General features: G+C 48.9%; 8 protein-coding genes across 8 annotated transcripts; 2 read left to right on the top strand and 6 right to left on the bottom strand.

Annotated features, from left to right (window-relative positions):
- On the bottom strand, nt 1-4,407 carry GGS25DRAFT_514380 (FAD/NAD(P)-binding domain-containing protein; the record flags this gene model as incomplete). Its single annotated transcript, XM_049262986.1, has 6 exons — nt 1-2,263; nt 2,323-2,512; nt 2,566-2,903; nt 2,958-3,513; nt 3,575-3,691; nt 3,759-4,407. 6 exons carry the CDS (start codon nt 4,405-4,407, stop codon nt 1-3), a joined length of 4,113 nt encoding a protein of 1,370 aa, XP_049116828.1.
- A 4,711-nt stretch (nt 4,408-9,118) lies between these two features.
- Nucleotides 9,119-11,877, bottom strand: GGS25DRAFT_531713 (NADP-specific glutamate dehydrogenase). The gene is made up of 5 exons (XM_049265516.1): nt 11,102-11,877; nt 10,752-10,977; nt 10,616-10,665; nt 10,282-10,542; nt 9,119-10,194 (listed from the first exon to the last, which is right to left on the bottom strand). Exons 1-5 carry the CDS (start codon nt 11,145-11,147, stop codon nt 9,425-9,427), a joined length of 1,353 nt encoding a protein of 450 aa, XP_049116827.1. The 5' UTR covers nt 11,148-11,877; the 3' UTR covers nt 9,119-9,424.
- Nucleotides 11,878-13,042: 1,165 nt separating this feature from the next.
- Nucleotides 13,043-16,921, bottom strand: GGS25DRAFT_287148 (DNA polymerase family B-domain-containing protein). The gene is made up of 3 exons (XM_049257524.1): nt 15,906-16,921; nt 14,027-15,840; nt 13,043-13,973 (listed from the first exon to the last, which is right to left on the bottom strand). Exons 1-3 carry the CDS (start codon nt 16,668-16,670, stop codon nt 13,232-13,234), a joined length of 3,321 nt encoding a protein of 1,106 aa, XP_049116826.1. The 5' UTR covers nt 16,671-16,921; the 3' UTR covers nt 13,043-13,231.
- Nucleotides 16,922-17,067: 146 nt separating this feature from the next.
- On the bottom strand, nt 17,068-18,970 carry GGS25DRAFT_491213 (peptidase family M48-domain-containing protein). The gene is made up of 3 exons (XM_049261072.1): nt 18,747-18,970; nt 17,760-18,686; nt 17,068-17,691 (listed from the first exon to the last, which is right to left on the bottom strand). Exons 1-3 carry the CDS (start codon nt 18,759-18,761, stop codon nt 17,278-17,280), a joined length of 1,356 nt encoding a protein of 451 aa, XP_049116825.1. The 5' UTR covers nt 18,762-18,970; the 3' UTR covers nt 17,068-17,277.
- Nucleotides 18,971-19,022: 52 nt separating this feature from the next.
- On the bottom strand, nt 19,023-19,999 carry GGS25DRAFT_491212 (uncharacterized protein). Its single transcript, XM_049261071.1, has 4 exons — nt 19,729-19,999; nt 19,610-19,622; nt 19,411-19,541; nt 19,023-19,347 (listed from the first exon to the last, which is right to left on the bottom strand). The coding sequence occupies exons 1-4, from the start codon at nt 19,771-19,773 to the stop codon at nt 19,276-19,278; spliced, it is 261 nt and encodes an 86-aa protein (XP_049116824.1). The 5' UTR covers nt 19,774-19,999; the 3' UTR covers nt 19,023-19,275.
- Nucleotides 20,000-20,206: 207 nt separating this feature from the next.
- On the top strand, nt 20,207-21,090 carry GGS25DRAFT_491208 (ribosomal protein L38e). Its single transcript, XM_049261070.1, has 4 exons — nt 20,207-20,405; nt 20,479-20,512; nt 20,575-20,703; nt 20,777-21,090. The coding sequence occupies exons 1-4, from the start codon at nt 20,376-20,378 to the stop codon at nt 20,830-20,832; spliced, it is 249 nt and encodes an 82-aa protein (XP_049116823.1). The 5' UTR covers nt 20,207-20,375; the 3' UTR covers nt 20,833-21,090.
- GGS25DRAFT_491205 (uncharacterized protein) lies at nt 21,091-22,064 on the bottom strand. The gene has a single exon (XM_049261069.1). It carries the CDS (start codon nt 21,854-21,856, stop codon nt 21,185-21,187), a length of 672 nt encoding a protein of 223 aa, XP_049116822.1. The 5' UTR covers nt 21,857-22,064; the 3' UTR covers nt 21,091-21,184.
- Nucleotides 22,065-22,222: 158 nt separating this feature from the next.
- Nucleotides 22,223-24,511, top strand: GGS25DRAFT_287053 (uncharacterized protein). Its single transcript, XM_049257522.1, has 4 exons — nt 22,223-23,001; nt 23,058-23,426; nt 23,479-24,067; nt 24,312-24,511. Exons 1-4 carry the CDS (start codon nt 22,502-22,504, stop codon nt 24,318-24,320), a joined length of 1,467 nt encoding a protein of 488 aa, XP_049116821.1. The 5' UTR covers nt 22,223-22,501; the 3' UTR covers nt 24,321-24,511.
- Nucleotides 24,512-25,283: the final 772 nt, after the last annotated feature.

Genomic DNA, 25,283 nt, shown 5'->3' with positions numbered 1-25,283 from the left:
CTAATAAAGCAACTTCCCACTATCCACCAACCCCTTGAACACATCCTGCGGCTCGTGGAACCTATACGTCTCCCCCCTGACCACCCTATCAATCTCCTCGCGCACAAACGGATACACATCCTTCCACGCATTCCTCCCCATCCAGCAATCCAGATGCCCGTAGTCCGGGACCACCCTCCGGCGGTACATAACCCCCGAGGGGTCGTCCCCGCCGCCAAACGCATCGGTGAGGATCTCGTACGTGCGCTCCGTGCTCTCGGGGCTGAGCACCGCGTTGTCGCGGCCGACAAACAGCAGTATCGGGATCCCTTTGAGCCGGCGGATATTGACTTTGGTGTCGAGGCGCTCGAACAGCGGGCCGTTGCCCATGACGCCGCCCTCGTAGCCCTGGCGCATGAGCACGTGCATGAGGCGCATGCTGACGCCGCCGAAGAAGCGGTCGATCTGGCGGTGCGTCGCCTCGTTGAGGTTGTGGTGGTTCCAGCAGCGGCCGAGCGCCATCGTGCAGCGGTGGCAGCTCGCGCTGTTGCACAGCTCCTTGCGCTCGTCCGGCATCAGCCGCAGCACCTCGTTGAGGCACCGCTGGAACACGCTGTCGTTGCGGCCCGTGCTGAAGTTGAACCAGTCCCCCGCCAGCCACCGGTACGCCCGGTCCCCCGCGATCGGCAGCGCCATGATCTTGATCATGTTCGCCCGCGCCCACATCGGGTTCATGAACACCTGGCTGCAGCTGAGCCCCTTGATCCACTCCGCCGGGATCGTCCCGTCGAGCAGCCCCGTAGACAGCGCGACGCTGCCCATGCAGTGCGCGATCGTGTACACGGGCTCCGGATCCAGCTTCTCGCCGTTCTTCCCGATCGGGCCGTACTCCTCGCGGATCTTCTCCAGACACGCCTTGAAGTCCAGCCGCGCGTCGAACGTCGTCCAGTCGTTCTGCGCGACCTTGAGCATGCAGATACGGTGCACGCTGACGAACACGCGGTACCCCGCGCGGCGGAAGTAGTTGACGGCGTTGTAGCGGATGGTCGGGAGCGCGTAGATCTGGTGGTCGACCGAGGCGCCCGGGATCATGAACAAGTTCTTCGTCTCGACATCGCGGTTGGTCGGCTCCCAGACGAGCAGGTTCGTGACGACGCCGTCCGAGGCGCGGATCTTGTGCAGCTTGTCCTCGGGCGTGCTGTTGGTGAAGCCCGTGTACGACTGGGTCGGGTACTGCAGCGGTGTGAGCGGCGCCAGGAGCAGCGACATGGACTTCCGGGTGAAGAAGGTCAGGAAGTTGCCGGCGCTCAGGACCTTCTTCAGGATGCTGCTCCCCGTAGGACTCAGGGTCATGACCTCGGACAGGAAGTCCTGTGGCTGGATGCGCATGATGCCCTTCGCGACGATCTTCCCCAAAAGACCGCATTCGTCCGCATCCTCGCATCGGCGCTGGGAATCGGCCAGGGGCTCGGTGATGGTGACGTAAAGGGTGCTAGTCGATTTCCAGAACTGAACCGGCGACAGCGCGACGGAAGAATCGACGACCTTGTAGCCGTGGAAGTGCAGTTTCCTGCCGTTGACACCGCGCATGTCAAAGTCATATGTTAGATTGCGAGTCCCAGGAGCTTTTCGATCCAGCAGGAACAGGTTGAAGTCGCCCCGGTGAACCATGAACGGCGAACCTTTGAGGGTAGGGCAAACGAAAGTGCCGGTCAGCGTCGCTTTGTGGTTGGGGTCATAGACAATCGATCTGATGTTGAAGGACTGCACACTGAGGAAGAATCGTGCGGTTTCGCTCAGGGACTTCGCCATTCTTGCCGCCAGCTTGTACGTGTCTACATTATCCCGCCTCAGAGCTGTATCCCGGTGGATATGTCCGGACATGACTTCGGTGAAGCCAAAGCCGGGATCGTTCAAGCGTTGAGCAGCCGTGATTGCCTTGTTGGCACTTTTTATCTTGGCATTTTCCTGCGTGTCCTCAATCCTGTCCTTCCAGGCGCACCCCTCATGATGGTAAACGTGCTGAGGAGCTCCAAAGAGGTCGAGCGTTTTGTTTTTCGTCGTGTCGACTTGGAGATCCTGCTCCTTGATATAGAGATCCACAGACCGTTCGGCCAAGGCAGTGATTGTCGCAAAGGGATTTGCGCCTAGGGCTGTCGGAATTACCGCGGCATCTGTAACGATGAGTCCACTATGAGTCTCGGTGCCGGAACCACTGAAGAGCTCGCCGCGATGGTTCGTGACGCCGGTCGAACCGGTCCCGTCGCGTGCCATACAAGCACCGCTGAAGGTTGGTCAGTGTTTGTTGGTTAAACTAAGATGGAGTTATCATCGAGAACTTACCCAATCGGATGAACAGTCACCTCCTGCTCGCCTAGGAGAGCATAAAAGGGATTCTGGACGAATGTTCCCCCAACAGCTTTCGTGGCCTTCTCTAGCACCGAGTTCAAATACTTGACATGGTCACTACGGCCAACACCGATGAATTCAAGGACCGGTTTGTCGTCTTTTAAGGTCAGATATGCTTGGTTGCCTGCAGTAGGTTAGCAGGCCACATGGTTAGAGGAATGAGCGCGATACACTCACTGTCGTGGGACATGATCAAGTACACTTGAGTCTTCTCCATGGCGCCTTTTCGGAAGTAGGGCCCAAGGAATGTACTTCCAATACGGGCAAGGTTTGCTTTGAATTTGCCAAAAATGCCCTCACCTGTTGGCTTGACACTTCCGGGCAAGAGCTCGAGCATGGCTTGTAAGAATGGGGCGAGAGCTTTCGGTAGGGTACCTTCTTCGATCACGTAGCCATCCAAGGGATTAGCATGGCCGGCTCTGTTGTCGATGATACCATTGATACAAGGTCCAATAGGATGGTAGGGAGATGGGAAAGGATCTCCCATCGAGTTTACTTCGTAGTCTGTGTTGTATCTGTAGCAAGTTAGAAGAAATTCTCGAACAGTAGGTAGGAGTAAGGTTCCCTACCCAAACGCCCACATATCGCCGTTGCCGCTCATGTTTTGGCCGACTTTTTCGCTCAGGTCCAGACCCATGTCTCTACTCCTGAGGAGGATCTCTGTGGTGCCAATGGCACCGGCACCCAGGAACACAGCCTTCTTTGCATGAACCCACATGAGATCACCGTGTAGGTTGGCTTTAAAGTGGCCGCGGTTCCGTCCGTGCCAGGCGAAAAATACAATGTATCCCTCTTGGTCGGGAGCCTTGGTGATGTATCGCACTTCGCACTCGCAAAACATATCGGCGCCCCAGTTCCAGGCATCTGCTAGATATGTGACCAAAGTAGTGTTTTTAGACCCGTCGTTCAGTCCGGTCGTATCTTGACCAGTGAGTTGTGAGGGTGACATTTCGACACCGCAGCTATTCGGTCCGTTATTGAACCGTGTTGTCTGCCTTACTCTTCGGAACTTTTCTGACATGCTCAAATGCTTCGCTTGCTTCTCCAGTAGCTCAAGCTTCGGTAACTTCGGCCAGTCTTCCGGGTATGTCTCTGGCTGTAATACTTCCTCCGCTTTTCTGTAATCTAGGTATATACTAATTAGCTCACAGCCAGCCAAGGAAACTTGTAAAGCATGGGAGCTTACATTCTTCCATGCCTTTAGGATTTTTTCTAATCTCTTTTGGCCATGCTGCTAGTTTCAATGTCTCCTCGTCCGCCTCCAAGAATACGTTGGCATTCATCAAGCTAGTTCCACCAAGACCTATATCATAGTTTAGTATCTTGTCGTATATCTTCCATCAATATATGTGCGGCAGGAAACAACTTACCATTGCAGACGACGGCGTTCTGACCATTGCCGAAGATCAGATGATACATGCCGGTAGGATCGCCACCGTTGACAAGTTTATTGGGTAACCAGCTGGGAACGAATTCGCCAGAGTAATGCACCTGTTCGATACTATCGGCTGTACCATCCGGATACTCACCGGGCCATCGTTCTCTGCCACGCTCTAGGAGACAGACGGACTGACCAGCTCTAGCCATGCGAGACGCCGCGACGCCACCACCGTAACCAGAGCCGATCACAATACAATCGTACTGATGCCGCATGAGCTCCATGGGCTTGGATATGCGGGGATACCGTGCCGTTTTGGGATCGTCTGCCCCGGCCGCTACCCGAGGATAGGCTTGAGATTGGGGACTGTTCACCTCATCCTCGTATATACCAAATGCACGCTCGATCACTGGTCGGTTCCACGGATCAGAGTTGGTGGCGTAGAAGTTTTGATGATTTAATGTGTCGTTGGAGCAGTTAGAAGGACTCGCGCTCCTGTCACGCTCTCGGTCGCCAAGCGTCCAGGTTGCGCGACCATTGAGCTTCTTGCCGAAGCCATTCACGGCACCGAGCGATTCACCACCCGCTGCCCTTTCCGGTTCAGGACTGGCCATGTTGATATCAGGGACTACCGACGGCATCGTGGAATGCAGGTTCGAGTTGTAAGGAGCAACAATATGCCAAGACAAGCCTCTATGTAGGCCGAAATAGTAAAAGTGTGAACGCCTTCTGAGTATAAGAGTAAGATATAGTGGATACAGAACGGTCCGGGAGATGATATATTGTACAGGGGTATATGGTTATCAGACATACATATATCGAGGTTTGTCGGCCTCGTAGTACACAAGTTTGATTTCGCCCCTCGCAGACCAGTGGCTTCATATATCTGAGGGCATTAGTCCTTTGTAGTTCGAGGCCACCATGGCTCGTACGGCTTTATGAATCAGGAATGGGGGACAATAAAGGGCACGGCCAGAGAGTGAACGGTTTACGGGTCAGGTAGATCATGGCTATCGAAGAATAGTAACTGAGGTAGTATGCTCCTCTCCTGCCGCAGAACTACTGCACGCTGAAGAACTCAGGGCAGGCGCAGACCCCTGCTGCCGAGGCAGGGCTGAAAAACGAAGCAGCGATCGTCAGCCTATATTAGATATTCCTCGTGTCATAACGAACGTTAGCGAGATATATGCCGGGTGCATCATGAAGCAACACAGCTAGTGATTGGGCAATGACCACTAGCCTAGGTGAGATTTAACAATAATATTTTAAGTAGCTGAACTGCAGAAACGGGCGAAGCTAACTGAAAACAAAATAGCACAATAATAGTATTGCGTCTTTGGTCAGCTCACATCTGAAGACAAGGGGCAAGTACCAATGTAAGATCTTCTTCGTCATGATAATTGTGCATGTGCAACGGTACCTACCTACCTGCAAGTATAGGTATCTATCGTGCTGGCAGATGGTGGCAGGTACGCCAGAAAGGAAAACGTGAAACGCACTGTGGCTTTGTAGTTATTTAGAAACATCTGATCTTAATAATAACATACAGTTCTGACCACTCTTATCTCTATTATGTAGCTTCTCTAACTTAGTACATAGAATCGAGAATCGAGAATCGAGAATCAAGTTCAATATGACCATACCGAAGTAGGTACCGATATGATAAATGTAACAGGATCTCTTAGTGCTACCTGTTACCCGTCACGCATGATTACTTCAACGTGGTACTTTCGGGATAGCCCTTGAGATTCACGGAAAATAGATGCTGGCAAGGTTCGGACCGCTAGGATATTTGAGTGACGAGTCGATTTTCTTTAATGATTCCATAGTGAAATGACGACGAACCGTGGTTTGTCGACGAAAACGTACAGGGAAAGTTGCAAGGGGGGTGTTTATGGCTTTTTTCTTCTGGCAAGATATCGCGATATCCTACTCGGTTAGGTACGAAGCAATTGTCTTCGCATGTGCATAGAGGTGAAAGAGACCAAAAGAACATCAACTTACGTCTATTTTGTGGCAACAAAGCGTATAGCTGCCTAGTATCTACATATGTTATGATAGATCTGCATTCTGATCTCCGCCATTCTCATACTAGCGATGTAACCTAGATAGGTACCTATTTATCTACCTATATTCATTTGTTTTTTTGTTACCTGCACGTCGAAACACGAAATATGATTGGTCAATGAACGAAAGAATTAATTCGGAAGATGTGACCCTATGCGGCCGGTGGGGACTCCGGCATATTTCTCTTCGCTACAAAACAAACATGGAATTCTCTCTATATCTGAGATACCGAGAACGTTTACCTTACGTAGTTACCTAGAACCTATAGGACGAGTTTTATCATGAAAAAGGTAGGAAGACCTGCTTACCCCTGACAGTAGGATACCATACCTACAGTAGGTGGGTAGAGTTTAGAGACATAGCGACCTATTTCGGGATTCAGCTAATGCAGGACTATGCAATAATTATACCAATCGGCACGCTATTGGGGAAATAAACGCTCGTCAAACAAAGAATGCATTTCTGGTTAGGGGCCAAAGCCACTCGGACTCAAAGCCACATTCGCGAAAATCGAGATTGAGAATTGAAAAGGCCAAGTACGATGAAAGCGTTGAACAATCAAACATGAGTCCTGAAAGGATAGGGTGCAGCAACAGGATAACATCAGATCTTAGTCTATACACTTCCCCTCTCTTTCTCTCCATTCCTACTCCATACAAACCGACCATTCACAAATCGAAGCGGCTCTTCGCCAATGATAAGTAAGCTTTGAACGTAGAAGGCCGGGATGAAGTGATCATGTAGGATTCCTGATTCCCGGATCTATTATTAAAAGACTAAGCCAGGGCAGCTAAGAATTATAATTGGCTGTCTATTCGCTGTTGGAGGTGATGCTTTTCCCACACACATTTCCCGACAGTTACCTAACTTAGTAGTGTAGGTATAGTGCTATTTTTGACGCGACACTACTGTATATCACTCTGCAACTGCAGGAACAGAAGGGGGCTATAGGTGCCTAGTCTATAGGTGCCTAGTATAGTAAAAGGTAAAAAGTAGAAAGAGGATAAAGAAACTATCGTGCTACCCAACGTCATCACCCATTACCGCGCTTCTCGCTATAATAAGCGCCTGCTGACAGGAGACACCGCCGTTTCTATCTACATCACACGCATCACATATTCGTTTGTGCGGGATCAAAGCAGATCCGTCTCCCCATTTCCCTAGTTACCCCTCAACGCTTTCGCCCGAGGTAGCACTATCACATCGCATTGTATCGTGTTAGACCTGGCTCTACCGCCTGCACGTATCTCGCACTATATCTAATGGTTCAAGTTCCCGCAGCATGCTCGTAACCACATGCCACTAAGTACTCCTTGCATGCCTGCCTGTATGTACTTATGTAGGTTAGGTATGACCCGCCGAGCATTAGCCCGTTCGCTCGTCCGTCCACTTCGGTATGATGTCGCGTGCGTGTGTACATGTAACTTGCTCCGCCAAAAAAAAGAAGAAAGGAAATGGGCTTATTAACTGGCCGCCTTATAATTCGGTTAGCGTTCCGAACGGGGAGGAGTCAAGCCCTGTGGCTGTATCATGTTTGGTGACACTCCAGTTCCAGGTTGCGGAGACTTTCCCTCACGTTTTATTTTTTATTATTGTGAGTCCGTCTTAGAATCCCCCACGTTTAGCAAATTATTATGTCTTAGGTACCTAATTTGTGGTGGATGGATGGAGTGACATAGGAGTTCGTGGGAGAGGAAAGGAAATCGGGGTAGAGTACGTAGAAGCCGCCGGCAATCTATGTCAGCTCGTTACATTGAGGAATCATTGCAACGCTGGGGAGGCCTTTACACTGTTTACAGACCCCATTCATCCACACCTACACACCTATAATCCGCTTCGTTCCTACCTCCTTGCAACGCAATAAAAAAGGTAGCATGCATATGCCAGGACTTCGGCATACAAGGCGATCCGATCCAATCCAATGGGTAGCAGTAAGGCTTGACGGGGGGAGGCCGGCGATTGGTTTCCTCAACCAGATCCTGAGAAAGGAGGTGAGCTGAAGGCCTAGGGTCCAGAATAACATAACCCCATGCACTCCAACTTCTAGACTCTGGGCATACCTAGTATAGATCCATACCGGAATTTTACGATGACGACGATGGCTTGCTTGTATTTCCCGCCCACAATCTATCTCCCGCAGCGAGAACCCGTTTCGATTCCGCACTACGTACGTACTAAGTAGCTACCCTTACGAAAGACTATGTCGATATCTAGAAGAAGAACATATCTAACCTAGATACCTATGTATAATGGGCCTCGGGCTCATAAGCTACAGTACGATAGAGGAATAGTTGCCAAGGTATGTATTTACATGTAGGTAGGTAGCCATTTTAGCTAGCCCCCTTCGGTCAGCAGCGAAGGAATGAGGATCGTTCATCGTCAGCCCTACCGCTCCATCTACTTATATTCCGATGACAATTGCCCCTTCGCAAACCAATAAACGTCTCCAATCTTTCGGTAAGTGAAAAGAATGAAATTAGGTACGCACTTAAATTGTCAGTAGGCAGGCAACTATGACTGTAGGTAAGTAGGCTAACAGAACCACTCTGGAGACGTTCAGGGGTGGCTTGCCTCGAACTTCGGATGCCGCCCCCAAGCTGATATCTCTTTCACAAACCTGAATAGGCCGTTTATACGACCTTTTCCCACTTTGGTCTAAACCCGTCGTTCGCCTCCGCCAGTTCCATGATACCTAACCTTCTCGTCCAGGCCTACCCTCAACCAACGAGCGGGACTTTGACGTTACATGTGAATAATATATTTCATACGAAATCAAGCCACTAGGAACTAATTCTCGTGATTCGTAACTAACCTCAACCAAGTACACGTAAGTCCTGCTGTGATAGCTACCGAGCATTGTAGTTGGAGTTCTATTCAACCAATGACGCTCTTACTTATATGGGGGACGACGATAGTATTCGTGAATAGACGCATCTACAGATAACAGATAGCCGCCGTCATCGACTATGGACCACTTTGAATCCTTCCACTACCACCTACCTACATACCCTACGTGTGAATGGCAGGAAATGAGCCTCACCTATCAACCTACCTACCTACCCCCTTACCTAAGTAGGTACATAGGCACTAATGAAGTACCACACAGCTTCACCCTAAGCATGAGCATGACGATTACATCCTGCCTTGAATGTTCCAAGTAACACAATTCGATTCAAGTGCCAACTAAACAATTCGAATACGAGAAAGAGCTGGCTAAACTAGAAAAAATAACCCCCCCCTTTTTTTTTTTTGAAAACATGAATCCGTATACACATGACCAACCAACCCCAGACGCCCTCCCCTCCAATAGAATCCCAGGGGTCTCCTAGGTATACACATAACGGCTAGGTTCGACAGCTTCCACCTGAGTAGGTAGTAGGTAGGTAGGCTTTCGAGCAAGCAGCAGCAGGCCGATCACGAATCTGCCTCGCTCGCCCCCCTTTCCCTTTTCCAGGTGTCACCATGATCCTCGTCATCATCATCATCATCTGCCAACCTCCAGCCTCCCCAGGCACCAACCCATCCAAGTACCCTTTTCCCTTTTACCCAAAGCGGTGCGATTCTTCAACACAAAAAAATCCAAGGCAGACCTCACCACCAATCCCCCTGATCATGCATGGCCTGGACCACCTTCAAGAACCCCGCAATGTTGCCGCCCGCGACCAAGCTCGGCAGCTCGCCCTCCTCCGCCTTGACATACCTCTCCGCGTTCGCGATGCTCAGCTCGAAGATATTCTTCATGATCTGCTGGAGCCTCTCGTCGACCCTCTCGGCCGTCCAGTTGAAGCGGCTGCTGTTCTGCGCCATCTCCAGCCCCGAGACCGCCACGCCGCCCGCGTTCGACGCCTTGCCGGGCGCGTACCACACGCCCCCCTTCCCGCGGCGCGCGGCCTCGAAGACGTCGATGGCCGCCTGCTCGCAGCCCATGTTGGACCCCTCGGCGACGAACTGCACGCCGTTCTTCACGAGCGTCTCGGCCTCCTCCTTGCTAACCTCGTTCTGCGTCGCGGACGGCAGCGCGATGTCGACCTTGCCGACGTGGACCCAGGGGCGGGCGCCGGGGATGTACTTGAACTGGGCGGTGGCGTTGCTGAACTGGGTGAGGGGCTTGCGGGCGAGCTTGATGGCGGCGATCTCGTTGACGTGGGCGGGGGTGAAGGCGGCGTCGCCCTCGGCGATGAGGCAGCCCGTGGAGTCGGAGAGGGAGACGACGGTGGCGCCGAGCTCGATGCACTTCAGCGCCGTGTACTGCGCCACGTTGCCGGAGCCGGAGATCGCCACGCGCTTGCCCTTGAAGGAACCCTTGCCGGCGTGCGCGATCATGTGCTCGACGTAGTAGACGAGGCCGTAGCCGGTGGCCTCTGTTTCGCGGCGAGTGTTAGTGATCAAACATAAATCTTCGCTAGATACCTAGTAGGTGCCTAAGGAAAGTAGTGTTGCTTGCTTACCAGGACGAATCAAACTTCCACCCCAGTCAAGACCCTTGCCGGTGAGGACGCCCTCCCACTTGTTCCTCTCCTTGCGGTACGCGCCAAACATGTAGCCGATTTCTCGGCCGCCGACACCAATGTCGCCGGCAGGCACGTCGGTCTCGGCGCCGATGTGCTGGCAGAGTCTGCGCATGAAGGCCTCGCAGAATCGTCGGATCTCGCTGTCGCTCTTGCCCTTGGGGTCGAAGTCGGCGCCTCCCTTGGCACCACCCATGTTCACTAAGTAGGAAGATTAGCAAGTGCTCTATTTCTTTTTTCTTTTTCTCTCCTTTTCCGGCGCCAATCAACTTACATCCAGTCAAGGCATTCTTGAAGATTTGTTCAAAGCCAAGGAATTTCAAGCTATCAGAACGATACACATTAGCAAGCCTGACCCAATAACTCCCATTCCAACAGCTACGGGAGGAGAAAGCCCAGATTTTCCTCACATAGACAAGTTAACAGTAGGATGGAAGCGCAAGCCGCCCTTGTACGGGCCGAGCGCGGAGTTGAACTGGACGCGGTATCCGCGGTTGATCTGTAGGTTTCCCTTGTCGTCCTCCCAGACGACGCGGAACTGGATGATGCGCTCCGGGATGGACACCACGTTCAGTGCGGTTCGGTACTCGGGGTGTTCCTCGAACAGCGAGCTGTTCTCGAGCGTCGCCACAAGCTCTGTAAGCTTTCGTGTTAGTCTCAGTCCCTTATCTGAAGGTAGGTACGTAGCCTAGGTAGATATCGTATCTAGCTACATTGCCGGCCAAGGCCAGCTAGGACGAGCCGAGCCAAGTGCATTTACCTTTGTAAGCCTGCTCGAACTCAGGCTCAGCAGGAAGATGAGACATTATTGCGGGGGTGTGTTGGTAGTAAGGAAAGATTGGTATATGAGCCGGATTCGGTATCTGGTAGGATCTCGCACCAGGTTGACGAGATAAGTATGAGGAGCGTGAAAATAATTCTAAGTCTGTGTGCGAGGAAGAGACACGGAGTATAATAATACGATAATATGATCAAATGAGTCGTGTTATCTCTCGAGACCAAACTCTAATTTCTCTCAACAAAGCGTATTGGCAACGGTGACAAAGGGGGTAATAAGTCATGTGTCTCCTCGAGGTCAGGTCGAGGAGGTAAGCCCGTCTATTATACTCATCAACCTCCCGGAGCAAGCTACAAGTCTACGCGTGGGAAGGTCACCGTCATCGGTCCTCCCCCGGACTAGAATAATGAACATTGCCGATCATGGCTTCCTAACACATTGCCGTTCTCTAGAGCCTAGGTAGTCTAGAGTGTGGTTCCTATGAGAAGACTGAGGTAGGCAAGTAGGCTAAGGTCTGACTTCGAATGACTACAATTGTTCGCTAATCGAGTGAAGACAGGATTGCAGGTAGCCTTACCGGGTCACCACGCAAGGTAGAGAAAGGTGTGGGGGGTCTAGCCCACGGCGACTATTCCGGCTGATTTTCTTCGTTTTACCTTCATGGTACTTTTTTTCATTATTCCTTTCCCCTGTCCGGTTGAGGTAATTGTTGTTCCGTCGCATCAGATCTGAATTATATGCCTCATATTTCTTTAGTTTGCCGCAGATCCGATGCCTCAAATTATTCGTAGCCTGACTTTGGAGAGCGCAGTCGGCGAGAGCGTTCCTTTCTTTTTTTCGTTCTCCCTTTTCCCTCTCATTTGAAGTGTGGCCGCCGGTGCTTGGATTATTTCCCCCGTCATCTTACATATCATCTTACATACATATATACATATATCTGTGGCCAAGCGAAAAGGTTTGACAGCTGAACTAGGTAAATAGCTTGTTGTAGTTTAAGAGATAGGTACTTAGAAGAGACGTACGTACCTACATATAAGAAATATCACGCATATATTTGCACAAGCTGATGGGCTAGCTCCCTACTTAGACCCAGATAATATAGTTATCACAAGCTAATTCGTTCCGTGATATAGACCTACAGGAGGCACTTAAACCCGTAAGCTCATCGTGTCTGCATGTCTGCATGTTAAAATTGTCTACAACCTCAGCAAGCATGTGAGCGGCGGTGCGGTGACGGAGTTTGTGGGCAAAGACATCGTCGTTACTACGACCAAGCCATGTGCTCGTGTGGGGGAACTAGGATCTAGAACGGAAATTAAACCAACCACAGCAAGTATCGGAACCGCCCTACGGCATGGTAGCCTTTGGGTAGGCAGTATGATAGGCCCAGGTAGGCCCAGGTAGGGATGATGAGCAAGCCAAGCAGCTCAGGTATACCAGGGATGAAGCTTAAGTTCGCCACAGCTGAGCGGCATCTTATCACAGCTTGGTGATTCGTCAGTTGAGTTTGGGACGACAATAGTATTCACGTCAAACGAAACCCTTTTGTGAGCCTCGTACTCCTATAAACTCTGTATATATGGAATTCCACGACCGCCGTTCGCGGAATGACCCTGCCAAGATCTTGGTACTAGGAGGGCGGACCCTGCAGAACATGCATCTCTTGGTAATTTGACCCCAGCTAGCACCAGCAGCACCTCGTTCATGCATATGTATTGCGTAATAGAGATTCATTTTCCTCCAATCATTCTCCAGTTCATCTTTAGACCGGCATGTTCCCTAACCGGAGCATCTCGGAGCCTCTTGAGAAATTTACCATCACATCCCATACATAGTACGACGTATTACACTTGAGCGGGATGTCTTCCTTCGACGAGGTCTGTGTGAGATGTGCTGCATGAAGCCACGCTGTCTGGATTATTTGCATACGAACGTTATTGTGATATGCCCTCTTCGGGTTTCATCGTGGTTGGCTTTCTAGTGCGACCACCACATTGCAACTCCAGATCTCCTGAATAAACCACCGACCCAAGACTCCGTGTCCCTCCCGATTTCTCCATAAATGTCCAACCTCCCTGGGAACTATAGAAGCTCCGATTACTAACCTAGTCGTTACCATATAGCCGCTTGATCGAAATCGAACCGCTTCAACTCTTTGCTAGCATCCTCGACGTCTTTCTTAGCTTTCATGCGCATGTAGAAGATAGGACAGTCCTTGCTGCTACAGATGACCTCGCAGTGCATGCTCCCCTGGCACCGTTGACATTGCGTCCACAGGCGTCCAAACCGGACTTCAAGATCTGACACCTTGTCTAATGTCTTCTTGTAAAGCTCACCTACACGCGGCGCACAATTAGAGCAGACGGCACCCTCACTCTCGTCCTTCGTCACAAGAGGCTTCTTGCAACCCATACATGTCATCGTCTTCTTTGTGAATTTCATGAGACCCCCTACTGTGGGCGCCGCCACCGAGATGGCACGCGTGTGGGCACCTGTGAGGAGCGATTTGGCTTTGGTTTCTCCGAGGATCGGGTCGAATATACGTCCCAAGGGCTTGGCTAATTGGTTGTCCAAGTAATATCTCGTGTCGATTGGGACGTTATTTTCTAGAACGAAGATGGGGTCTTCCGACCGCTCGAAGTTCCTCGATCCGCTCGCTCCCTTGACCATGACATACGCCACTCGATCACCTAGCCCGGGCGCAGAACCAGCATCTCTTTTCTTCATACGGTGTGCGAGCTCAACGTGAGCCTGCTTTGCATCGTAACTTTCCTTGGTGAGGGCTTTAGTGATCACGAGCTTTGACATATCTACTTTGTTCTGCAGCAAATCTGCGATCGTGTCCTTGACATAGCTGCAAGAATGGTTAATATAATGCAAAATGGAACGAAGGTTGTCAATACATACTCTTGAGCTCCCTGAACATCCTGATCGATCAGGATCATTCGGAGAACCTTCTCAATGACGGTTTGTACCAAAAGACAGTTATCTCTCCTGACTGTCTCAATACCCTTGGTGTCCATCTTGTCGTACTTTTCAGGTCTGGTCCAGAAGAGACCAGCATATCGCTTTTTGTTGATTAGCAGATATGGGAAATATACCTTTTCGAATTCTAGCTTGATGGGCTTCGCAAATTTGGATGACACAAAGCTTGCGGCCTCCTCGCCATATTTCATTGCCTCGCTTAAATCCTTCGTTCCAAATTTGACCATGACGGAATCTGTGTCACCGTAAATGACTTGAGCATCATGAGAATAGCCATTCGCAATTGTGTACTTCTTCTCGACTTCGGACTTCGTCTTCTCGATCATCTGCCGACCATAACTAGTGGTGCTGCTGGCAATTTCGAGACAGGGAAGCTTGCCGGTTGTTGCGCCTGTAAGACCGTACACACTGTTGGCGCTGACCTTTAAAGCAAGTTGACGACCATTCAAGACAGCTTTCTTGAAAGGATCGGTTTCGACAGCTAGCTCTCTCTTGGCCTGCTTTCTGGCTGTGAGCAATTCCTCAAGAATTTGAGCGAGGAGCCCCTTTCGTTGCTTGGCCGTGACAAACAGATCACCAGTCGGCGTAACTATGTAATCCTCGTCCTTCTTGAGCTCAAGCCTATCCACTGTTTTCTTCGACACGAGGGTTGTGTAACAAAGGTTATGTGCTTGCATGATACTGGGGTACAGCGATGCAAAATCCAGGGTTGCGATGGGTACGTCGTAGAACCCACGGGTAGGTTCGATGACAGTAGCACCTTCATACTGATCATCTGAGGTTTCCCCTTTACTATTCGGAATGACAAGCTTTTGCTCCAAAGCTTTTCGATATAGCTGGCTCATAAACTTGACCTGTTGTCCACGTGAAAGAAGGAAGTTGAACGGAACTCCCGTGACCCTAGCCATTTCTGTGTAGTTCGCAAGACAAGAAAGTTTATCCATTAATCGCTGAGGCAAGTAAGCATCCTTCAAACAATACAGTGCTAATCGTCGTCTAGATTCCGGTGTACCGTTGAATAGCTCAGTAATCATGGTATGATGGACATCTTCCTTTTGTTCTCCTAGAAAATGAGAACATACCGAATTCAGAGTGTAGCTCCTAAGGTGGTGATCTCGCTGGATTAGTTGTAAAAGATCTAGTTGTAGCCGCCCGTTCGTATTGGTAGTCTGAGAATCTCGATTACCCATCTGCTTGCTAGAGAATTTGGCTTCTCTGGTGTACGACCTGACGCTGGGTAACCGCGTCCAGTACTCGAATCCACGAACATTGAGGTGTTTTGCACGATTAAGCAAATATGGAAAATCGAAGTTGGCAATATTGTAGCCAGTGATCAGATCAGGGTCGACCTTGTCTAGGAATCGCTTCCAGGACATAAGCATATCCTCCTCCTTCTCGAAGTCGAGGATCTGCGTTGCCACGATAGGACTTGTCTTATCCAAGCAGAATACGTTTCGAACGAAGGGTTTGCTCTCTCCGTAACGTGTCACCACATTGGCAATTTGAATGACTGGGTCGTGGTTTGCTTCTGGGAAAATACCCTTTCTTCCAGCACACTCAATATCAAATGACAAAATTCGCAAGGGTGCCATCTTGGACCACTCGCCTTTCGGTTCGTGGGAGATCAGGTCTTTATAGTTAATTTCGGCTTCTATTTGACAACTTGATTGTCGCTGGTTGTCTCTAACGAGGCGGTATGCTTTGGCAGGGGCTTCTACCCACGACATACCAGGGATCTAAAGTCATTATTAGTATATGAAATCCTTGTTATTGGGCGTAGTGAGCAGTCCTAGGTACGCACCTTGCAGTCAACCATGAATCGTAGGACGTATTGCAGGTTATCAAACGTTTTTATCCCGCCTTCAGCTCCATCCCACAGGCCCTTCCAATTAATGTAATCTTTTGGCCTTTCGAATCCGCCGCGGAGCTTCGAAATGGTCTTTGGATCCATGACCGTAATCTTGATAAAAGGGGTTGGGGTGTTGCCTTGAAATCCGAAAATGCTCTCCTTCATCATGAATTGGCAGGAGTGTATAAAGGTCTGCTTCTCGGCCATTTGGGTTTCGAGATAGGCTTTGAATGCATCGCAATCTTTAGGAGAGAAGGATATCGGGGCGGGAATATAGAGATAGTGTTTGAAGTCTGTAACGTGAAGCATGACAGAGTGGCCGTTCTCAGTAACGCCGAAGAGTTTGACGGTAGGATTTCCGCCATGGAGTGTGCCCTCCTCAGCTTCTATTTGTTGGAAAATCAGACTATCCCTCTCGGGACTAAAGTTGACAACGGGAGGACGTTCCCAAGCTTGGTCCTTCTCTGCATTGGACTGCTTGAGTTCTGAGATATCCTGGCTTAGTTTCTCAAGGACTTCGGACTCGAAGGCGCTCTTGGGTTGAGTAGATAATAGTTTATGGCCAGGACCTTGTTGGGAGCTGTTCAATCGCGATGCTGGTGAGGAAGAATGCGGCTCTAAGCGACGTTTTTTTATTGCGGATGAGTCTCCAGGCAAGTTCAGGCGACTAGAAGCATCGCCGAGAACGCGCTTCTGGGGTAGAAGCTTGCTGGCCATGACACCGTTTCCTGAGGACAAAGACGATGGGGAAAAGAAGAGGAAATAATGAAACCTGGAAGCATCAAATTTGGAATGTGATTATGGCCGAGGGTGATGTTGATGTTGATGTACGATGAGAATTAGTACTGCTATGTAAGTACTTGGCAAGTATAGATAGCAGGTACTGTGTACGCGATGAACGTGAATCAGTTAACATCAGTGAACTTTAAGTGGTTTTTTGGGAAAGCGCGTCGCGTTCATAAATTGGCAGGGGTCTTTGATATCTTAAAGTGGGGGGGACGCGTTTTTAACGTCATTTAACTATCCTTGCATTGTGCTTTAGTTAATAGGTTGCTGTTTATATAAATAACATGCTTTTAATGCATCAGCCGTAATTGGCTTAAATTAACAGGGGCTATGTATCAATCAAATTCACGGTCTGGCTGCTGGTATTGGTATTGGTACAATTGATGTTGATGGTTCCGACTAAGATTTGAAACTGAGTGCGTGTAGAACCATATTTCATCATCTCCTAACGGTATCTACTCATGTAGGTATCTGACTGTACATCTAGCTACGTATATTCGGATTGAGAACACGCACTATATACCTAAGTACTTGATGTCTAAAGTTCTCGCCCACTGGCCTTTTCAACACTCTCTTCCTCTGACACCTTTTGGATTGGTGTCCATTCCAAAGCCTTCAATCTCTCGGAAAGAATAGGGTGGGAGAAGTGATAGCTCGCATACATCCAGTCTGCATCCATTGTGCTAAGATTCTGGATCTGGAGTTTAATAAGCGAAGAAGCTAATTCAGCCTTATAGCCCAAGTTGCGAGCAAATTCATCTGCCTGGAACTCGAACCGACGGCTCATAATGTTCATGAGTAACTTGATCACGAGATCCATCGGAGCCAATGCATCAGAGAACAGAATGAACCCAATGATGATGGGATGCTCCTTAGTAAATCCGAAGTCCGCGTAGAGGGAGGCGTTGTTGACGAAGACAGAGAACAAGCTGAAGATGTAGAAAACGTTGATCTGTCAAATCGTTAGCATATGCAGTACTTACATATCCATCGCCCATTCATGCGGGTATCTAGACATACCTGTGAAATGCCAAAAAGTCTGGTAGTATGGCCGAGGCTCCAATGTCCTAGTTCATGCGCAAGAACAGCGACAACCTCCTCTTCGTTGCTTTTCTCAATCAGGGTATCGTAGATGACAATGTGCTTCTTCCATGGAAGACCGAAGAAGTAAGCATTGCTGTGCGCACTGCGCTTACTGCCATCGATGACGAACAGCTCATGGAGGGGAAACTTTAATTTCTTTGCCAGTTCCTCGGTCTGAGTCTTCAACTTGCCTTCTTGTAGCGGAGAAAGCTTGTTGAAAAGCGGCAGAATGAAAATGGGGTAGACCGTGATCATGAAAACCTGAAGGACAGCGGTAAAGAGCCATAAATATGTAACAAACTGAGTACCAGTCTTCTTCACAATACTAAGGAAACCAGCAAGAATTGGGGGTGCGAAGGCGAAGGCGAGAAGGTTCGATTTGATCATATCCGTGATGAACAGCTTTGGCGTCTGCTTATTAAACCCAAATTTCTCTTCTAGGACGAAGGTGTGGTATACGTTTGCAGGCAGAGACAGTGCTTGTTGGATTAGAATGAACGTAAGGACGAAGACAATTGAATGTGAAATCTCGCCGGTAAACCCAGCAGGTGCAAAGCGGAGGAGACTGCCAGTCCAAGACCATAGTTTCGGGAGAACATCAAAGTGAATGAAGGCAATATTTTGGATTTGACCCCAGAGACCGCGAACGAATCCAAACTTGGCTTTCGCTCGACCATATTCCTGACTTTTATCGTAGACATCTTGAGTAACTTCTTTCGCTAGAACCTGAGGGGGCTTTGTTTTCTGAAGGACACCATACTGTCGAAAAGACAAGAACTCTTCGAAACAATACTGGGCGACGGAGAAGCCAATGATGAGCTTCTTCCACGGGAAGAGGGGTCGGTCTAAGAACCGAGCTAGGCGCTATTCAATTGACGTTAATACTTGTACTTGCTAGATTTTAGAAAGGACTATCATAAATACCTGAAGTATGTCCATCCTGCCGAGATGAAATATTTCGGTCGTGATGGGAACATAGAAATCTGTCTCAAGTAGCTTGGAAAGAATTCTACGCGAAGTGTAAGCGAAATACTTAAGCTCCAGAGTCTCATCATTGATGGAGAAACCGTGTCAGGTCCGACGTCAACGTGGCTGGTGAGATGACTTTGTGGCTGTGGCACACACACACACACCACACAGACTCCACTTTAAATTGATGGCAGTCACGGTGAGGGCCGTGACTACCTAACCTTATGGGAAGTTACAGCTTACTCTATGTACGTGTAACATCGAGCACACATGTGCCACGGGTCACTATAACTTACTTGTATCGTGATGCAACATATAACTTCGATCTGTTTATACTACCTGGGGTATGATAGTTATAGGTATCTGGGTAGGCATAGTAACTGGCATTGGCTTCTTGTTACAACCTTGGAAGTGCTTTGATATACATCTAAGCCCAATTAACTATCCATCCTCCTACTATTCCATTACTACTGCCTGAATTAACCTATCTCATATTCGCCCTGACTCTTTCCAGCAGTTGTTCTCGAGAATCGCTCTCTTGAGGGTGAAGGTTACGCTAAAGGTATCAGTTAGAAGACGATCTTTATACAGAGACTTTATAAATTCGAATGATTCTTACAGCAGCGAGCCATCTTCTTAGCTCTTCTCGGGTCCAATCCTGAGGGTCGCCGGTTGGATCTGCCGCAGTAGGAAAGATACTTCCACCCCACATCGACCACGCCAACGCGGCCGTGACGAGCCCGGAGAAGGCTTTGAAATAGACCTCCATTAGTATTGTGCGGATGTGAAGGATGTAATATCGCAGTTAATGTATGTACCTAATACGGCGTTCTACCCACGTGTCATGTTAGCTTTTTATGTTCCCATCATTTGTGTCTTTACATAAGTATAGGTATGTAGAGTGGCAGCTACATAGATATGTAGTATAAATAAGTACCTTGGACTTTAAAGCATTATCAATTGGAGTAGGCATGATGAGCATGTAATGGGAAACGTATGGAAGAAGCTATCGAGGTATTCATATAAACTCATCAAGGTTATCAAAAGTTATATTGTGAGTCATTTCCATTACGAACTCAAGCAATGAGGCAACTCTGTCCAGTCTAGAAGTGTTATACGGAGTCTTCCAATTATAAGGACAACATTTACATCTGTCACCTGTCACTGTACCTTATTTAGCAGTGGCTTGGTTGAAGCTAGCCCACGTCATTCAACGTTCAATTGCACAGCCCACTTTGAAGGCATACCTAGTAACTACCTACATATGTAGTATCTAACTTAGGTAGTAACTAATAGGTATATATGTACCTAAGTACTATGTAGGTATGCACAGACCATTCTTCAACGGGGCCGTTGACCTGAACCAGCTCGACCTACACTAGTGTACTAACCTAGTTATGTAGTTAGTGAACCCCGCTAAGCTTGATTGGTGCTCAACTTTACCGGCCCCATCATCGCGAAATTTCACCCACACAATTTCTGCCCGCACAATTTCGCAAGCAACATTCAAAATCCAATAATTTGCATTCTCCCAGCATTTTCATCTTCCTACCAAACACACAATCTTCCTATCACTCAGCCAAGATGCCTCAGGAAATCGCAGATATCAAGAAGGTATGCTTGTTTTTATCATGAAATCCGCAAAGTCTATAAAGGATTCAAATTTCGCTAACAATTGCATTTTTAGTTCATCGAGATCTGCCGGCGGGACGACGCCAAGTGTACGTGATTATATGAGAAATTAGTTGCCGGACACGGTTTTTCTAACGTTAACTCTGTACAGCCGCCCGGATTAAGAAGAACAAGAAGTCGTCGCAGACCAAGTTCAAGGTCCGATGCTCCAAGCATCTCTACACCCTGATCCTAAAGGACTCCGACAAGGCCGAGAAGCTGAAGCAGAGCTTACCTCCTAGTACGCAACTATCCCCGTCCGATACATTGTGCAGGGCTTCCAATTACACTCTCTAACATATGCTGCCCAACAGACTTGCAGATTAAGGATGTGCCCAAGAAAAACAAGAAGGGAAAGCATACTGCGTAAATTTCTAGCTAGTCTTCCGAGGAAACAATAAATACCGATATCACTTGGGGAAGTGTGAGGATGATGTATGACTTGGCATCCACTGAAAGTCCTTTATCGAGAACCGAAGTCGAGAACTGATGAGGTGATGCATATGTTCTTTGGGGCTGGGCTGGCATGTCATGTTCATGAGGCGGCGTCTAAGGATACCATCAGAATTGATATTTCTCAAGCACGAATAGCTTGCAGATAATTCACAACGATTACACAAAGTACTCTATTTTGAGATTGAGAGGCATTGCTCCGAAGAGACATATCTGTCTCTATATATGTCTCTATGACTTCCTAGCATATGATGGATCCGTGGATACTTTCACAGGATTCTTCGGTAACACTTCAGGTCGCGAGTTTGCGCAAAGGACGCCAAGACTGATTGGTACCTCTCGAAATCCTTGGCTTGCGCAAAATCTCGATATTTCTCAAGATTTGGCCAGCCAGCGACCAAAACAAATTCCTCCGTAGTTTCATTCTCCTTTTCGAGGCGCCAACCATTTTTGACCACGTTTGGTTTCACGAATTCTTCCAGGATGCCTTTAACTTCGTTCCAAGCTTGCTCAAATGCTTGCCGCTTCTCAGCCGCGATGGTAAGTCGTCCTACACTGATAATAGGGCTCTGCAGTATAGAGATCTCGCCATTTTTACCCGACGTACTATTTATGGCGACATCTTTCAAGTGAAAGTAGACGATCTTATCGACCTGGAAATAGGGCGGAATCTTAGAAAGAGTTTCACGGTTTTCGGGAGCCGCAATGCAAAGGTTGTGCTCCTCAACAGATGCCCAGTGTGCTGTCAGGAGATAGACGGATGGGTCCTCGATTTGCTGGAGGAAACTGACGCCGCGGTTTTCTCTTCCTTGGGGCATCGACGGAGCATTGCGAGTGGACCATTCAGTTTGAACCTCGATTGCCTGGTTTATGACCTCCGTCCCCTCCGCTGTGACTGGGCCTGAAGCGCCGACAAAAAAGGCCAATTCTGTGACTGTCATGCTGACTAATGTTGTTGATATTGACTTGTAATACAATTAACAGTGTGACTACCAGGGCTATCTACTCTCTACTCCATAGTTATGAAGCAAGACGGCGGATTACAGGGCTTTTATACTTGACTTTCAAGGATCAATGTTACCTACGGCGCAGTACATAATGCCTACGGCGTAGTACATAATGCCTAGGCACCTAACATATCAATAATCACGCAAGCACTGCAGCGACGCTAGGTAATTACCCAATGTGGCTTCTCGTTTCAATTATGCTTAGGTAGCAAACCATAACTTCCCAGGTGCTGAAGATCGAATATACCATGTACAAGTATGCAATATGCAAGCCTATAAATAACTCCTTTTATTGTAACCAATTGCACTGCCTCGAGGATCAACCCTTTACCTCATACATATGCAGTAAATGAAACCTCAGTTTCAACCCTCCAGCCTCGTCTTGCTTCCTTTTTTTTCTTTCCTCTTTTCCTCCTTTTCCCCTATAAAATGCTGGCGTTGTCGAGTACTTCATCTCGGAGTCCTCGTCCGCCACCTAGGTGAACCTTTGATATGGATACTACCTAGGTACCTAGATAACTGATAACTGAGCAAGATATGCCATTTTACATATAAAACAAAAAAAAAAAGAGGAAGAAAATGGCGGAAGTTATTGGGACGGTTGGGTCCATTATCAGTATTGCTGATTTTGGGCTCAAGTTCGCGATGACCCTACAAACTTATATCGTAACAGTGGCCGATTCGCAGGAAAGCTTGCGGGACATTGCATTCGATGTCAGCGCCACGGCGACCGCTCTGGAACAGCTCCATGAGTTTGTCAAGACAGACCAGAATGGAAAAACGATCGCAAACGACTCGGGTTTGGAACAAGTGGTGAAGCTGGCATCGCAATGCAAGCAGGTCTACACTGCAATCTTCAATCTTATCGCCAAGGCGGCCGGTGTGCAGTTGGATAGCAATAGCGACGCATCTCTTAATGATGTAGATCTGAATAACTTAAAGGCCTCGAGCTTAATGCAGAAGCTCAAGTGGCCCTTCAAAGAACCTCGCATTAAGAAGCACCAGGAAGAGTTGAGATGGCTTAAAATCAGCTTGCTCTTCCACTTACAACTCATGCAGCTTGCCAAAACAAAGATGACGTTAGTTATACTCGCTATCCTATTCATTCAGTATCAAGCTAAATATCTGAACATAGAGCACCAGCTAAGCTACAAACCTCTCTGGATGACGAGGCAGCTGTAGCAGCTACCCTCGTGAAACTTCTAGAGCGCAAGGAAGCGTATACCAAGAGAATGGTAATGGAACGGAAGAAGAAGAAGAAGAGAAGAAAAGCCAAAATGAAGGCAAAGGAACCATCCAAGGCCCCTTCCACGAACACAATAGACGAAGGTCCGTCTGAAAGCTCAAATCTCGACCGCAAGATGTCTCCTGCGCTTGGTAATGATTCTCCTACATCCGAAATCATTCTTATGCAGAATCTGTCACCCGATAAAATAGACAACAAAGAAGAGCCATCCAAGTCTGATCTCAACCTTGGTATACCTACCCGTCTAAGTATCACGAGGTAAACTACCCAACGAATACTTCCAAAGGCCGGAATTACTAACAAGTTGCAGTCGTATCCTAGCGAATGTGCCAACTGAGAAATTTGGTGCCAACTCGATGGGGGGGATGGAGCCTCAAGAGACCACCAGGGGCAACATCACACCAGAAAATCCCGGCCAAGAGTCAAAGTCGCAGATCGCGACAAACAAGACAAATAATAGACCTTCCCGAGGACGTGTGAGAACGCAAGATTCGATATTCCCTGCGCGACACGATGTACCAGAAAAGGAATCAACCCATCCAGACGCCAACAACGGGACGCAGCATCCTTCCAACCACACAACAGAGGCTTCAGGAAATAGTAATACACTGGAAATTCTACAGGAACCTTTTCGCGCGTTGCTACTGGGGTTTTCTAAGCTGCGCAAACCATTCGATTGGGAAAGCGAGGAGCTCGTCGCCTATCTCATCGAAGAGCAGTCGCGCGCCCCCGCCCGCCGACTGCCCCTCGGTCACCAGAAGCTGACCGACATGCTCCGGCAGGCCATGAAGTCGCGCAAGAACGGCGTGTGGGCACAGCACGCAAGCCTGAGCGCGGAGATGAGAAAACGAGTAGACGAGACGACGGAGAATGAGAACAGCTCGAGCCTGTTCCAAAAAATATGCGTTGGCATCAGTCCACACCGTAGGTCGAAGGACGCCTATGTCGTTATTTACCTTACTCTACCATCCATCGTCCGACCTATTCATCTTAAAGCTGGTACCCGCTACTATCAGTTCCCATTCTATATGTGCCGCACGTGGGCTGTAAGTTGCCCCCCCCCCCCCCCCCTTCTTTTCTTCCCGGATATCTATGATACACAATAAGCTTAGTACGGCAATGCTTACACAAGTGCACAATGACAGGATATGATCAGTCTCATCACACAAAGACTCGCGGATCTCGACTACGTACGAGAAAGGCGCTACCGGCTTAAAGGCCCTGATGACCGTATCATCACATCCACGACATGGAAAGCAACTATACACCCGGGCTTCGTCGTCTTTCTACACGCCATCAGCGTCATGAGCGCCATCAAAGCCTCCCTTGATCTGGAGCAGACCGATTATTACAATCCGCCCGCACCTCCACCTCACCAGCGCATCAAGAAAAAGGAGCGTAGGGTTAGTAGTATATTTCCGCAATTTGGCCGGATGAGTTGGCCCAGGTTCGGTAGAAGGAGGATGGCAACGCGGGGAAAACATGGCAACGCTCCTTCTACTTCTCGTCTCTCTCGCGCTCATGTCACGGACCTTTACGGCCCTCGCATCGAGGACAGCTCCTCCGACGGGTTCCCAGCCCGTATAAGCGAGCCGAGTAGAGTACAGCTATACCGCCCACCGGTACCACTACAACAACCGCGCCCAGCAACCGAAAACCTCGCCATCACGGCACCACCATCAAGCCCCCCTCGGAAGAAGGGGAAGAAGAAGAAGAAGCGGAGACTGCGGCTAGACGAGTTCGAGACACCAACGATGGGAGATTGGGCGGACGAACACGAACTCGTACTCGAATCCGGAGCGATTCCGGGAGGAGGACAAGTCTTAATCCCAAGCGACAGTGAAAGAGACGAAGAAGAAGAAGAAGAAGACGACGACGACGACGACGACGAAGGTACTGACATCATCGACTTCGAGGCGGAGGAGCAGGGAGATGGTAATGATGCTCGCCTGGGACTTGGCGGGCTCCTGGGGAAGTGGACGAATGCGGTTGGTTGATAATGCTTCTATAGGTAGGTAAGTAGGTAAACGGGGAACAGTAGGCGTTAAATGAGTAATGATAGTGATGATGATGATGATATCGGATATATATCTGCCTAGGTTTCAGGGGCCAGCA

This window comes from Hypoxylon fragiforme, assembly GCF_022984875.1.
Source record: "Hypoxylon fragiforme strain CBS 206.31 chromosome Unknown GGS25scaffold_5, whole genome shotgun sequence".
Lineage (NCBI taxonomy): Eukaryota > Fungi > Ascomycota > Sordariomycetes > Xylariales > Hypoxylaceae > Hypoxylon > Hypoxylon fragiforme.
Note: the sequence above shows the minus strand (reverse complement) of the source record. Positions and strands in the feature narration are given on the sequence as shown.